Consider the following 16,250-nt stretch of genomic DNA (forward strand, 5'->3'; position numbering starts at 1 on the left):
GCTGCAGAGCTGGGCTTTGTGATCCACAATCAGACGCAGAAAGCCTTCAGCAATCCCATCCCGGGGAACTCAATTTTCCTTGATTTCAATGAGAAAGTTAAATCTCTGTCCAGACAGTGCTTCTTCACAGGCTTTGCAGCTCTTACACCTGCAGGACCCTTCATCTCTGGATATGCTTCCCATTTTCCAGACAAGCTCGGGGGACCTGCATCCCCCAATAAAATTCCTGTCTGTGCTAAATTGCCTTGTAGTCGTGATTTATACCTCAATAAAACTACATCTTGAAAAGGAGAATGGGTTTGATTCTATAGCTGACATAATTTATGCATGTTTTAGTTTTGGAATGCACAGTATTTATGCAAGGGGAGAAGTCTTTGTGATGACATGTATATACCTACATCTACAGAACTAATGACAATGAAGACAGTGGAAATGTCCCCAGGCATCTAAGTACTGGCCTCCCATTCCTACTGAGAAAGCACCCACAGACTCAAGCAGGGGGCCTCCAGATTCTGGGATCAGGAACCCCCACGAGGCTTGCTTAAATGATGTATTCCTGGTCTTCACCTTAGATCTCCTGATTTAGATTCACTGTGAATGGGGTCCAGTAATTTGTTTTGAGAATCTTTGCTGGTGATTCTGATCACACCAGAATTTGAGAAACATTTTCCTTCAGGTGAGGAGATCAAACCTCTATTTCTGGTTTGAAATTAGTTACCACCAATTATTTGCTGAAGAAAAGGGAAGGGAAGTCATGCTTTTTTGGATGCCTTGTTTGTGTCAAGCATTGTGACTGACACTCTTAGAACATATTATTTAAAATTTTCCAACGGTCTAACAAAGTTGGCACAATGATCCTCATTTTGCAGAAGAGAAATTGGAGGTTCAGAGAGGGTAAAAAATATTAGTAAGTAGTGGGGTAGAGAGTTGAACCCAGATCTCTTTGGCTCCAACCAGCATACATTTCCCATGAAGCCACATTCCCTGATGATTCCACTGGGTGTTTTCTGTGCACCCAGAATTGCACCAAATGTTTTAGGGTTCATAATAGGTCACCCTTTAATCCACTGAGAGATATTATGAGAAATTTCTTAAGGAGATGATGGTAAATCTTTTCATTCACTTGAGGGAATTTCTTCTCCCTTATACTGTGGACACGCAGTGCACTGACCAGAGACCCCACTTGAGAATGAGCAATCATCTGTCAGCTCCCGAAGATTGGGTGATGGGTGGCTCTCAGCTGAGTCCTCCCGAGATTGTCCTCAGCTGAAGAGAACCTCTTCATGCATGTCATACCGTCCCCCGCCCATCCCATGACTGGGCCAGGCAGGGGTATAAAGGCCTAGCACCCTTACTTCCATTCCAGACAACTCTTCCCATGCACGGAAGACTATGTGGTCAGCCTGGGTCTTAACTATGACTGCAGTGTAGTCCAGCTCCCCTCCTGCCTCATCCCGCTGCCTTTGTTGCTTATAGATATTCCTGAGAGCATCTCCCATAACCCCCTGCATGTCAATCTCCATCTCTCCAGAGTCTGCTTCCCTGGGAACTTGACCTGTGATGTTGTTAAATCGAATTTTCCTTGTGGATACATTATGGTTATATTTGGGCAGTGTGATGGGCTTAATTGTGTCGCCCTCCAAATCCATATGTTCAAGTCCTAACCCACAGTATCTCACAATGTGACTTTATTTGGTCTTTTAGGAGTTGGGTTGGATACAGGGCCTTTAAAAGAGCATTCAAGGTAAAATGAGGTCATGTGGGTGGGCCCTAATCCAATATGACTGGTGTCCTTATAACAAGAAGAGATTAGGACACAGACACACACAGAGGGAAGACCACGTGAGGACACAGTAAGAAGGCAACCATCTGCAAGCCTCAGGGGAAGCCATACCTGCTGACACACCTTGATCTTGAACTTCCAGCCTCCAGAACTATGAGAAAGTAAATGCCTGTTGAAGCCATCAGTCTGCAGTACCTGTTACGGCTGTCTGAGCAGACTAACAAAAGCAGATTTAGAGGTATTCATTTCAGTCCTTATTCTTTCATCTTTACTCTCAAGGAACAACCAGGAAATCTGAACAAGTTAAATTATCCTTGAAGTGTATGGAGGAAAGCTAATAATTCTCAGTGCATAAAGTTTTCATATTCCCTAAAATAGGTCATATTTATTTAAGGGGTGAGAAAAGAACATGTGTTGGGGCACCTGGGTGGCTCAGTCGTTAAGCGTCTGCCTTCAGCTCAGGTCATGATCCCAGAGTCCTGGGATTGAGCCCCGCATTGGGCTCCCTGCTCAGCGGGAAGCCTGCTTCTCCCTCTCCCACTCCCCCTGCTTGTGTTCCCTCTCTCACTGTGTCTCTCTCAGTCAAATAAATAAAATCTAAAAAAAAAAAAAAAAAGAGAAAAGAATATGTGAATTCCTCCACTTCGTTGCAGCTCCCTTTTTAGGATGTCGCAGACCTATGGCAGGTGTAAATACACACTTTGATGACGAGTTTGGACCTGCAGTGAACTTGTATCTAATGGGAAAAAAGGGACACAATTTGTAAGTCCTGTCAGTCAACAACATTTTGGCCATTCGTGAAGCAAGAGTCCAGCTGGATGTTTTTTCTTTAGATAAACCATCACAGACTGTGTCCAACTGCTAGCTTCCTGCCTCAGTAGAAAGGGGAAGAGTGAGGAATGCCAAAGAAAAAGTTTTGCAGTTTAAAAGATTTTTTTTTCAGCATTCTTGTTTTTCCGAGCCAGCTCCATCACCAGGGATGCATTGGGAAACTGCCTACCAGCTTTCTGACAGTGAAACAAGACAACCCTGAATTGTCATCTGCCAATTTCTGTGGTGTAAATACCCCCACCACGGCCCCTGTTAAGTTACCTATGTGAACTCACTGGGAAGGACGAGCCCAGTCAGGTCTGGGGAGCTGGAACGAGCTGCCTCCTGATTCCTACAGAATCGTGAAGGAAGGCTGCCTGCTGCCCACCTCTCTGCAGCTCACGATGGCCCTCCGGGTGTGAGCATGCGCTCTCCGCCTTCCCTCCGTGTTTGTGTTTGCACGGGTAGCTCGGGGCGTGCTTTCACTTGCTGAGTTGTTTGGTAAAGGGCTTGCTTTTAAGAGTATTTATGAGCATAGCACAGATTTCCCCCAGGGTGTTTCTTTTTTTTTTTTTTTTAAAGATTTTTTTTTTATTTATTTGACAGAGACAGAGACAGCCAGCGAGAGAGGGAACACAAGCAGGGGGAGTGGGAGAGGAAGAAGCAGGCTCATAGTGGAGGAGCCTGATGTGGGGCTCGATCCCATAACACCGGGATCACGCCCTGAGCTGAAGGCAGACGCTTAACCGCTGTGCCACCCAGGCGCCCCCCCCAGGGTGTTTCTGACCGTGACCTCACGGTGTCTTCATTGCAGCTTCCCAAACCAGACAGTCACAGCACAGGGGGCTCAGGAGAGCAACCCAGTCTAACCTGACCCAGATTCCTAAAGGCTCCATCTCTCCCCTAGCCTTTCCTTGCACACTGCTTCTCCCATCTTCTGCCTTGAGTGATTTCTTTGGGCCGCATAAACTCTACTTTCTATGTGCTGTAGGACTCGGAGTTTCACCGGAAGCCTCTGTGGAGGGTTTAGAATGTGCCAAACACAATTATAAGCAATTTGCATACTTCGGCATCACAACAACCCCTGCAAAGAGGTGCTCTTCTCACCCCATTTTATAGATGAAGAAACTGAGGCACAGAGAGGTTCAATAACTTGTTAAGATCCTGCCACTTGTGAGTGGCAGGGCTGGGATTCGAATCAGGCAGCATGGCTTCAGGTCTGGATCTTTTACCAGCATGCTGCCCCCCAGAGAGCGGGAGGGACGTATCCCTAGAAACCATTGATGACAAGGAGTCAATGCTCCTTTTTGCTCTCAGGTCGTACTGATAATTGCCAAATTTTTCCGTTCTACTTAGTCTAGTGTGACGTTACACGCAAGTGTGTACGTGTGTGCGTGTAATATCGATATACAGTTCAGTAATGAGAAAAGAAAAAAGAAAAACCTAACCAGAAGTGATAGAATTAATGATCCCAAGGACCTTTGGTCTCTGAACATAGATGATTCTAAAGCAAATGAAAGATTTCAGGTGGTAGAATTGTCTGGTTTTCAGATCCAGAATACCGAAAGTTGAGAAGCAACTTTGTATATTTGAAATACCACAGTGCTAATGTTCATTGCAGGGACTCAAATGGAATGAAATATTGGCTTACGTTCGAGAATGCTAAGGTGTTTTTTATTTTTATTTTTATTTTTTGCTTTGTTTTTGTCTCAAGTTAGTGAAACTGGCTGACTAGGTCTAAATAAATGAGGAGAGACTATTTTTGTTTCACTCCTCATTAAGAAATTAACATTCATGCTGAGTGACTTGAGGAATCACAAATAAATGTAATTTGCTCCAGTTTGAATTTGTGCAGGACTCCTCCCTTATCTGTGAAGCACACATTCCAAGACCCCCAGGGGACGCCGGGAGAAGCAGAGCACCGCACCCTATATACACTATGCTTTTTCCAGTAGGTCCCTGCCTATGATAAAGTTTAATTTATAAATTACACACTGTGATTAACAACAACAGGAATCAGAGAGAATGATTATAATAATATGCTGTAATAAAAGTTATGTGAATGTGGTCTCTCTCACTCCCAAAACACCTTAGTGTCCCATGCTCACCCTTCTTCTTGTGATGGTGTGAGATGATCAAATGCCTACATGAGATGCAGTGAGGTGAATGACGTGGGCATTGTGACATAGGGTTAGGTGACTATTGACCTTCTGATGACATTCAGAAGGAGGCTCATCTGCTTCCAGAACGCAGTTGACCGTGGGTAGCCATAACTGTGCAGTGCTAAACCCTGGGTAAGGGGGGGACTACTGTCATTGGGTGTGGTTGAAACTTCTATGGAGTCCAATTCCGTGACAGATTTTTGTCATGGAATCTTGGGACTAGGGGGACTTTTAAGAGTCATTATTTTAAAACATTACAGTGAAAAGGCAATCTGGTTTTTAAAGACTTCCATGCAAATCCCTTTATTTCTCAAAGAAATGTTTAAAAAAAACATTTGTCATTTTACTTAACTTATAGCCTTTCTCCCACAAATGAAATAGGGCCCTTTTTGGGTTGACGTGACTGCCCAGTTGCTTTCTTATTTGTACTGATGGTTAGCTCTCCCTGTGATACAGACGACAGATTGCGGATCTCAACACATAAGGGAATTAAGCTTTCTTTTTCTTTTTCTTCTTCTTCTTCCTCTTTTTTTGGGGGGGAAGGTTTAGTTATTTATTTGAGAGAGAGAGAGCATGGGGGGAGAGGGGGAGAGGAAGAAGAGAATTTTAAGCAGACTCCGAGCTGACGCGGGGCTCGATCTCATGACCCTGAGATTACGACCTAAGCTAAAACCAAGAGTTGGGTGCTTAACTCCCTGGGCCACCCAGGCACCTCTTAACCTTTTTTCTTTTGAGCACAAGTTACTTCATATGTGTTTTTTTCATTTCATCCTCAGGACAATCTCCCTAACTCCAGTTTATAAAATCAGAAACAAAGATTAAAAAGAACCAAGTAACTCGCTCACGGTTACTCAACTGTTAAGCATCAGGGTGACATGGATCCAGCTCTGCCTGACCCCCCAAAGCCACCACACCACCCATGCTGCCTGCTTCCATTAAAAGTCAATTAACAGATGCATTGCATATCACTTCTTTGACTTAGTTTCCGTAAAACCTTTAGAAAGCCTTGGTTAGATGGGACAATGGACCATTTTATCCCTAACCTCCACCTCAGGCCAAGTTGACTTTCTTGCGGAATGGCTGAATGGAAAAGAAACAATTTAATACTGATCGGCCGATGGAGAAAGGGGGCACCGGAGAACTGGCTAATCTAACCTAGGGGATCAGCTTCTGAATAGTTCAGTGAGTGTAACTTCCAGACTTGCTTGAGCACTAGTAATACTAAGGGGAATGGTCTACCTTGATCCCAGAAGATTGCTTCCCCTGAGATTGAATGGGAGAGGACTTACTGTGGGCATTAATGTATCCAGCTCAGAAGATTCACCTACCAGAGCAAAATCGGGTGGCCTGCAATCAGCCTTTTAATTCCAAATATTAGTTATAACCCTGAGTGAGGATGGAACACCGTGCAGTTTATTGTTTCAAAGGAATTAGTCTGGATTGAGCTGGACAAAAGGGAAATGGATGAAATGTACGTTTTTCCCATCACTACTCACCGTTGCCCACATTTTCCCAGGTGCTTCTCTCTGCTACGCCAAGGAATGTTGGAGCTCTGGATCTTGAAAAAGACAATTCCCGTCTTAGTCTGCTGACCACCTTCTTTCTTTTCATAACTCAGCTTAAAGGATACACGATCTTCTCAGGCCAGTGTGTGACATTACGGAATTCACAGCCTCTTGAATCTGAAAAGAAGTTTAAAATGTGAAAGTGGGTAAACATCGACAGAGGCTGAGACGCTTTCTATCACTTAAGGATTGCATCAGAGCAGCTGGAAAAGCCAAATCCGTGTCCCATGAATGGGCTCCATCTTTTATTCATTCATTCATGCAATCATGCAACCAAGGAAAGCATTTATGGTACTCTCACTATGCGTTTACCTGGAACGGCAAAGATGCAGAAAATATGATCCTGTCCTCAACGACCCCACCGTCTAATAGGACGTATCAAAAAAATACAGTTCCATAAAATGTCACAGGTCCTCGATAGAATATGAAGTGGATTTGGTGAGGGCGCAGAAGGAGGGAGACGGTAAACTTTGGGTGGAGTCTTGAGTGATGGGTAGATACTTGCCAGGTGCTTCCTATTGGGGCAGAATGGTGGAAGTGAGCGATCCTTCGTGTCTATAGTCTACAATTTTAGTCCTGTCATTGACTGTCATTGATTAAACTTGTTTTCCACCCTTCCACCCGCTGCCTCGTTATTCCCCTTTATGTTGTTGCTTTTATCATTTTGAAGCCACCAAATGTGCCTGACTCTACCTCTCATCAATGGCTCGAGAAGGTCACTGCAGCCATATGCTTTTCTTGTTTCCCTAAAATGAGGAAAACTGGTGCTTTGGCAATGTGGCTTTTAAACAGCTTAGGTGCAAAGCCCAGAATTTCATTTTTTGGGGAAAAAAAAACCGGATTGGGCTTTTGGTCTGTTAGTACAGGCCAGCTTTTCACTTCCCTTTCATGATCTCACAGCTATAAAGTTCAGTTTTGGGATGGGGTGTGTGTGTGTGTGTGTGTGTGTGTGTGTATCCTTATGGACCATTGTTGAAATATATATTCTTAAAAAAATCCTGATACTTAAACCACATGGGCTGCACAGACATCTCTTTGAGAACTGGGAATCTGAATCTTTGTAAAAGGAAAGTGTTTTTCCTATCAAGAATGAGAAATCAAAACCAAATGGATGCTTTAAAACGTGGAGTAAAAACACAAGGATTGTGTCTGGATCATAGTATCAGCTCAGCAAACTGTGTAATGTGCTCATCCAGCTGCCCTCATGGGGAAGAGAAGCCTTCTTAGAACTGCTTTCCAAACAGAGAGTAATTGGGAGTTGGTCTCCTTTCACTTCTGCTAGGATGGGGATAGCTTCCTGTAATTTTGGTTTGATAAACACAGTATTTAAAATCTTGGTCAAGATGGGGAGAAGGGAATTTTCCTCTGAGGCACTTACAGTGGCGAGGCAAGAGGACACGGGCCCATGACTCATTTGCTCTGCCTGAACCCGTCCATGGTTGCCCAAGTATCTGGGCCTCAGATGGTGGAGAAAACCAGCAGTGCAAGTTACTGTTTCCAGAATTCAGTCCATTTCCCCCTGAGGTATTTATGCCTTGGGGCATTTTAACTGCCCAAGGTGTCTGAGCTTAAAGACAAGCATTCAGAGCTGGTGTGTCTATGGGGATCCCAAAAACGACAGTACTAGGAATGATAGATACATAGATAGATACATAGATAGATAGATAGATTTCATTAATTATTATTTAAAAAGATTTTATTTATTTATTCATGAGAGACAGAGAGAGAGAGAGAGGGAAACAGGCTCCCCAGGGAGCAGGGAGCCCGATGTTGGACTTGATCCCAGGACTCTGGGATCATGACTTGAGCTGAAGGCAGCCGCTCAACCAACTGAGCCACCCAGGCGCCCCACATTAATTCTTTATTGTGATGTCTAACACACATAGAAAAAAAAATGTAGAGCTGAATCAATTGTCATAAATTGCCTTCCAGGTGACCCCAAAAGTCTTTCAGCTGCCCTTCCAAAAACAACCCCTTTCTTTAAAGGCAGTAATGCCTTGAGTCCCATGCAGGGGGCCCTATGTTGGGCCTTGTGCTTTTGGGCTTCTAGATTTCCTCCACCAATGTCCCTTTCCAAGGGGAGAGGAGTCCTTGAGGCCAAGAGGCCATGTCCACCTAGAACTCATGTCTCCCTTTCTAGACCATGTACCAACCACCAAGACCTTGGGATGCCCTGTCCAGATGATTCTGAGTCCACTTCCTGGTTTTCCCCGGCCCCTTCCTCAGGTCCACCTGCCCAAGGGGTGCCCTAGGGGCAGATATTTGTAGGAGGCTGTGGACGAACATACATGGACACAAAGGACCTTGAGGTATGGGATGGGGCAGAGGGTGGGAAAAGACAGTGGGAGTCTGGGGGCCACTTCCTCTTGCGCCACACATTCCAGTGAGAAGCTCTAAGCAGTCCAAGAATTCTAGGGTCCAGCCTGGCCCTCCAGGTTGCCATGAAGATACGTATGTTGAGGTAAGAGGATAAAACATCTTTTATTTAATATAGTGTTAGTTTAATTTACCTTAAAATATTTAGGCCTATGACTATGATATACAGTTCTCCATTTAAGCCCCAGAAATGTTAGGGATGAGCCCGCCTAAAGGTAACTATCCTATTATGGTGATTACGCCTCCTTGCCTTTCTTTATACTTTACCCTCTACGTCTGCATTCCTATATGCTAGAGTCCCTCTTCCCTGTTTTTGAACTCTGAATAAATCAATCACACAATATGTATTCTTTTATGTTAAATTCCTCCACCCAGCATTATGGTCATGAAATTTATCCATGTTGTTGCCGACAGCTATAGTTTGCAATTTTTATTGCCATATAGTATTCCACTGTATTGAGGTCTATCCATCTTAATGTCAAGGGACAAGTGAGTTGTTTTCAGGATGAGGCCTTTATGAACGATCCTGCTAGGGAGACTTTTACCTATTTCTGTTGTTCATATACCTACGAATGGAATTTGCTAGATGATAGATGCACATTTCTTCAACTTTACTGGAAAATACCAAATGGTTTTCCAAAGTGGTTGTACTAATTTATATTCTCACCAGCGGGGTATGAGACATTCCGCAGCTCCTGCCATTGTCTGGTATTTCTTTTTGTTTTAATCATTCTGTGCTGAGAATATTCTAGTATACTATTCAAAGTTTTTTTTTTTTTCTTTTTCTCCTCATGATTCATGTCTAAAGATACTGAAGTGATTCTAGGAACTTAGAGTTTCAAATTGACTGTTGCTAACATCAGTAGAAGTATATACTAATAATAACTTAATTACTTATAATAATATCCACAGTTTTCATCTGAAATATGGCAGCTAGGAGAAGATCTACAGCCTTGGAAGATTCACAGTAATAAAATCCAAACCAAGAGTGTTGGTCCATATAGCATTTTAAAATAATGGCTTATTAGCAGACTGACCTTGGGGGGGGGGTGAACCAACACTCTACCTGTGCAATTGGTATTGACCCTTTCCTTTCATAGAGGTATGCATGTCCCCAGGGCATGCTCTGACAGTTGTGGCAGCTGTGGGCACAGATTGCTGAATGGCCTAACTGAGGCCAGCTGGGGCCACCCCAGAGGAGGAAGATGAGCTGGGGAATGCCATCAGCTTGCAGCTCATTAGCCACCCACATCTGGCAGCATCTGTTCCTCCAAGAGGCGGCAATAACCATGTGCTCTGGTCAAGAGAAAGCAAGGGACACGCACAAGCCTCTTCTGCAGAAATGAGCACAGCCTCCTCACTGCCCACCTTCTTCTTCCCCTACTTGGGTCCCTGAGCTTTCTCACTTCACCTTCCTCTTGCTGATAACCTCAACCTCCATGCACCTTTGTCCTTTCAATGCACCCTGTCGGACAAAGCCCAGCTCTGAACGTACTCAACTGTTTACTTTCTCTCCATCACTCACCCAGCTGTTGAGCATTTCTGGAAAACCCACACACCCTGCAGATGGTGCCACTATATACTTATGGTCACCAGTGCCATCTCGGCCCTTGTTATGGTCAGGCAGCCCCTCTCTGTTCCCCTGGTTTGCTCACCCTCCCATTTTCCCACTCTCCTGTTCTAATTATATGTCCTCTTCTAGAAGGATGCATTGGTGCCTACTCGGACACAGTTGGCTGTTGTCCAGTATGCACAGGGCTGTTTCAGAGTTTCTCCACTCTCCTCAAGTCCCTGGTTTCAGTGCCAGCCCCTCTATTGAGCCCTCGTTCCCAGCTCCACTGTCAGCCCCAATAAGTAGTCTCTTCTCCTGCTTCATGAAGAAAGCTAGAGCCACCTCACATGGACTCCCTCAACTTCCCTCCTCCTCTGCAGATTCATTTAGAATGCGGACTCATCCCTTTCCCCTTCCTGCCTCCTTGTGACAATAAAGGAAGTGTCTCCTCTTGTGCCCAAGAATATCCCTCTACCTGGCCTCAATGCCTACTCAGGGCCATCTCTCTATGTTCCTTTCCTCTCACTCTCTCCTCACTTCTTCCCAGGAGTTGTCAAATAGGTTCACGTCTCTCCCTTAAGAACCTGGTATCAGGAGTTTCCTTAGCTTGGCCAAGAACCTCATCCAAACAGGGCAAGAAGCAGTGCCAGGGGTTGTATTTTATCCCCCTTCCATGTTCTTATGTTGAAGTCCTAGCTCCCCGTTTTCAGAACGTGACCTTATTTGGAAATAGGGTCACAGAAGATGTAATCAGTTAAAATGAAGTCATACTCTCTCTGGATCTCACTTTCCTCATTTGGGACACAGGAGTCTTCAGACTGTCATTTTTGGGGTGGGAGCAAATGGGGCAGATGGGAGAGGGAGGTTAGAAGGGAGGGTTCTGAGCTCCACAGCTCTCCTTTGACCACAGCAGCTCCATTTTAACTGGTTTACAGTTTGGAACTCTTGGTAACGTTTGGCTTAAAAAAAGCATTTCACTGTTTAAAAACTAAAATACAAAATTTAAATCTCCTGGCTTAGGTGATATCTTAGTCTCTTTCTAACCACAATTGACTGTTGATTATAAGATTTTACAAGTGAAAGCATGTGGTTTTGATAAACATATTGCACAGATTTTTCTCAAAAAAGCCCAATTTAATAAAATTTTTTTTCTGTGAAGGAGATGTGATAAGAGACTGACTAATGCAATTTAATTTTTAAGCCTTTTAAAGACGCTCGTATTAAACATTCACAAGTTAGAAAAGCAATTTTTCTTAGGGCACCATATGTTGGAATTTGGGGTTTAGAAATATGCTTACTGTCCACCTGGGCTCTGAGACTATGTGCAAGTACGGGACCTTCCAACCATGAGTTCTTGAGGACAATCACTGTGGCTGCTCCATCTTTGTTTCCGCAGGACCTAGCTCAGTGCCTGGTACACAGTAGGTGCTCAGTAAGTCCTTACTGAAAGAGACTCCCTGAAGGTCTCTGAGAATTCTTGGTGATAGGAATGAAATAGAACTTCTTTCTAAAGGAAGAGGTGGGTAGGGTGGAATCCACAAACACAGATTAAGAGGGGGCAGTGCTCTTGAGTGAGGCATGGGTAAAATGGCACCGTTTCTGCTTGTGGGACAGTTATCTGTGGGATGGAATAAACACAGTGGAGGAACATAGCTCTATGGCCTCCTCAGAATAGTCTGTCTAGGTTCCTGGTTTCCTGGCAAATCATTTCATTTCCTACACAGAGACAAGTGGACCACTAAGCCTACATTTTTCTTATTTCTCCCTGGATGTTTCTCTAGTTGGTATCTGATCCTTATTTGTAAGAACCCCTAATGGGATCCTTGATGGGAAAGGATCTGGGTAGCTAGTAGGATAAACCGGGTTCTCCAACCTTCTCTGTCTCCCAATCCTCCATATGCAACTGGCAATGTTCAGGGCAGGAAGTGGTCTGGAAATCAGAAGACCTGGGTCCTAGTCCCAGGTGTGTGGCTTTGGGCAACTCAGCCATTTCTCGGTCCCAGTTTCATCTGTGGAAGATGAAGGGTCAGACAAAATGGTGTCCTCAATTCCATATCTCATATAGGTTATCACCTGAATATATAACTGGTGGTACACCAGGAAAGGCATTATTAACCAAAAATAGTGTCTTTCTTTCTCTGTCTCTGTCTCTCAGTCTGTCTCTGACTCTGTTCCACTTCGCGGTGTCTTTGAGATAAGGCCTTGGAGGGGATGCTGAAGAGTGTATTTAACTAAAAGGCCCAGAAGCTAAGCATTTATCAGTTGTGCACATTAGGGATGTTACACTTTCACCACCTGGGGCTTGTCCTGAGGGAATGGAGCCTGACCTGGATCGGATTTATGGTCAAAGGTGTCAGAAAGACCCTCATCAGGGGCTGGGCAATACTCCCCCAGAGGAGGAGACTGGAAGAAGGCAGAGCAGAACAGGGGCTAAAGCCAGCTGGGTGCCCCTTATGGTTCCGCCTAAGGACAATTCTAGGTGTGGGACCACTGCACTCAGTTTGGCCACCGACGGCCCCTGGAATAGAGGCCTCTTGGAACTATACACTTACTAAGCTGTCTTCCTTGGGTATTATATTTCCCTGGGCCGTGGAGCCTTGCTAAGATGTTGCTTGCCAGCTGATGGAGGCCCTCTACCACACTGGGATTCTCACAGTTTATTTTGGTAGGTAACTAAGACAGAAAGACAGTTAATTAAACCCTTCATAAAACAGTCCATCAGCCACCTGCTTGCAGAGCAAAAAGTCAGATTCTTTGCTGTGCTTTGGCAGAAGGATTGAGTCCTTCGGCCTCCTCTTGGGCCCCATTCAGGATTCTAACCAGGTTACCTATGAAACTTCTTTTTTGTTATGGTATATATTTTTTCCATTTGTGTAAAAGCCGTAAATAAATACCAGTGATCTCGTCAGGCCATGCCAAAGAAGAATCTGTAGGGGATTTAATACCCTAATGCATCGGACACACTTGAATTTGGCTAAACATTCAAATTGGGTGGTTTGGCTCAATTGAAGCAGTTTAAACGTTGTTGGGGTATAGCTTTTCAAGCGACCTCTTTCAGAGGTTGTTCTTTCAGAAGGGTCCCTGGAAGGGATTGGCTTTAAAGTGAGTTGGAAATTCTCAGGTATGTTTTAGACGTCTACAACACAAGCCTTCCCTTTGTTTGAAATGGGTAAGACTCAGCAAAGAGAGTGAGATGAACAGGGTTGTCTGTTCATCCAAGTTCACATCCAAACGTGCACCCTGGGGGCATAGCAACGAAGTCATCCATGCCTTAGGATTTTCTACAAACACCAAGATATTCCAAAAGACGGTGAGAACCCTGACCAAGAAAAAGGGCATGGCAATGATCATGAAATAAGCGAGGGTGGAAGTCAGACTTGTAAGTCCTTAAACCCCTTCTGGGCTTAGGTAATGTCTTGCTGAGCTCGCAGCCCTGATTCTTTTCCTGGTCTTTGCCAGCAAATTTTCAGGAATCTCTTAGCAGAAGAGAGGACATTGTTTGCTGCACCTTCCACTCCTGCAGAGTTCTTGGGTGCTGACTATTTATAGGGACTCTCAATTGCCTTCGTTCCCCATCTGGTATTAATTTTTATTTCTTCTTCTTTACCAGGCTCTGACTCATCTCCACCCAAACCTTCAGGTTTCCTGAAGGCGGGCTTCCCCAGACGTGGCGCCCCACCCAGGTAACGCAACTTGCCACAAGGAAAGAACGGTCTTTGTCCCCAGTCTCAGGGAACAGGACAGTGATTTAGTCAATCATCCAAGTCAGAAATGGAGAGGTTTTACTTAGCGCTTCGTTTATTCTCACCGCCTACATCTCATCCGTGGTGGGGTCTTGCCCTTTCGAGCTCCTTTCCCTCATCCGGCCCCATCTCAGTTGCCCCCGTCTTAACTCATTGTCTTGCCACTGGACCAGTGACATTTTCATCCCACTTTACCCTCAAGGCAATGGGGAAGACTTTGAAAGGTTTTGACTGGCAAGTAACTCGATCACATTTCTTTGTCGTAAAAATCTCACTGAATCTAGTGGATGAATTGGAAAGGTGGCTGGCATGGAGGGGTCGGGAAATCCGTAAAAAATTGTGCCAGAATCCGGATGAGAAATGAGGGGGTCTGGATTAAGCCCGTGGCAGAAACAATGAAGACGAGAGCAAGTGGCTATTTAGCAAGTGGGGGGTAAAATATAAGATCTGATTGGAACTAGAAAGTGAGAGACAGGAAGAGTTTATAATAAATGTCTCGCAGATAGAAGTAGAAGAGATTGGGTGGATGATAGCATCGTTCTGAGAAAGACAAAATTAAGGATTAAATCAGTGAGAAAATGATGAGTTTTATGTGACGTGTTAGGTCCCAGTTTCACGTGGGAAATGTCATGTGAGGAGAAAATCCGTAACAAGTTTTAACTATATAGGTTCACTGATGTGCAATATTTTTTAAGATGTATTTATTTATTTGAGAGAAAAGGAAATCATGTGTGAATGGGGCAGAAGGAGAAGGAGAGAGAAAATCTCAAGCAGACTCCGCGCTGAGCACTGAGCCCGCCGAGGGGCTTGATCTCAGGACCCTGAGATCATGACCTGAGCCAGAATCAAGAGTTGGCTGCTTAACTGCCCGAATCACCCAGGCGCCCCCCCCCCCATGTGTGGATTTTTTTCAATAAATACAGTATAGTACTGCAGACCTTAGGACTTGCCCATCTCCATATATATATATGAGCCACTTCCTTATAATAAATCATATATGTATGATATATGATATGATGTGTGTATGTGTGTGTGTATATATATATATATATCTCCATGCTATTACTTCTGTTTCTATGGAGGACCCTGACCGATACAGCACAGAATGAAAGAAAAGAAAATTTTTAAAAATTGGAAGTAGGGAAGGAAGGGAGAAAGAAAGAAAAGTGTGGGATGAATGAATCCACAAGAGCCTATGTGCTTTGAAAACATAGGGAGAGGGCGGGTGACTGTCTGTCTGTAATATCTGATGGCATCGATGACTCATCAACATTATGTAACTAGAATTAGCCTTCAGACTTTGCTGTCTTGGAGGTTTTGTCTCATAAAAGCAGGACTTCCTAGCTTGGCTTGTTTTCTTGTTACCTAGGAGCCGTTGCTAGCATAAGGTCATACTTAGAAAATTGAGCCCTCAGTAAGATTACTCAGAGACTTGGCTGCTTTCTCTCTGGCCATTTTATCTTTAGGTCGAAAAAAGAAACAGCTCACTTTTCTTAAGTGACATTACACATTACTTTGAAATATGCCCTACAGGCCAGCCCTGAAATCTGGTTTTTTGTTTTGTTTTGTTTTGTTTTGTTTTGTTTTTTGGGTACTCACAAAAGAGAAGTTTTGTTTTAAAAAAATGTCAAAAAAATTTTTGTTTGTTTCACTCTAAAGATCATCTTTGATAATCCAGTGTTTAGGAAACTGTTTGATGAATAGAAATTGAGAAGAAAAAAAAAAAAAGAAGTTGAGGCAGAGGTGAGAATTTGCCCAGTTTATATCCAGTTTATTTCTGACCCAGTGATGGGATAACCTCAGACCACTGAGGTGATTTAAATGAGAGACTTATTGGGCATGTAGAATTTATTTTGTTTTTGCTCTACTTTTCAAATCTTTTCTGTTATAATTAATATAATAATATAATATATAATATACTAATATAATATATAATACAATAATTATATAATATATAATATAATATGGTGATAAACCATTTTATTTGTGGTTGTAGCAGAGGCCATTTGAAACATCTCCCCAGCTCAGAAAGATGTCCATGGTTGTTGAGCTCTCAGTGATAAGTTCCAGATTTCAGTTTGGACAATACAGTCATGCTTTATAAAGTTCACAGCTGCCTGGACCTGGAATGAGCACCTGACCCGAGTTTAGAGTCAAAGTTCTTCACACACACACACACCACACCCACCCACCCACCCACACACACTGAGTCACTCACACAACCCCACTCCACGTGTGAACTTGGAAGCGTGGCTGCAT

At 43.8% G+C, this 16,250-nt stretch overlaps 1 protein-coding gene across 3 annotated transcripts in view; it reads right to left on the bottom strand.

Annotated features, from left to right (window-relative positions):
- NEDD9 (neural precursor cell expressed, developmentally down-regulated 9) overlaps positions 1-16,250 on the bottom strand; it is a 184,650-nt gene that overhangs the window by 109,214 nt on the left and 59,186 nt on the right. For 2 of the 3 annotated variants that reach the window (XM_040645047.1, XM_040645045.1), the window contains exon 2: positions 6,252-6,437. In XM_040645047.1, the coding sequence (XP_040500981.1) occupies positions 6,252-6,263 (12 nt within the window). In that variant the 5' untranslated portion in view covers positions 6,264-6,437. Of the gene's footprint in view, positions 1-6,251; positions 6,438-6,632; positions 6,836-16,250 lie in introns of all 3 variants that reach the window. The other variant, XM_040645046.1, reaches the window with a different exon arrangement.

This window comes from Ursus maritimus, unplaced genomic scaffold (assembly GCF_017311325.1).
Source record: "Ursus maritimus isolate PB19 unplaced genomic scaffold, ASM1731132v1 scaffold_30, whole genome shotgun sequence".
Classification (NCBI taxonomy): Eukaryota; Metazoa; Chordata; class Mammalia; order Carnivora; family Ursidae; genus Ursus; species Ursus maritimus.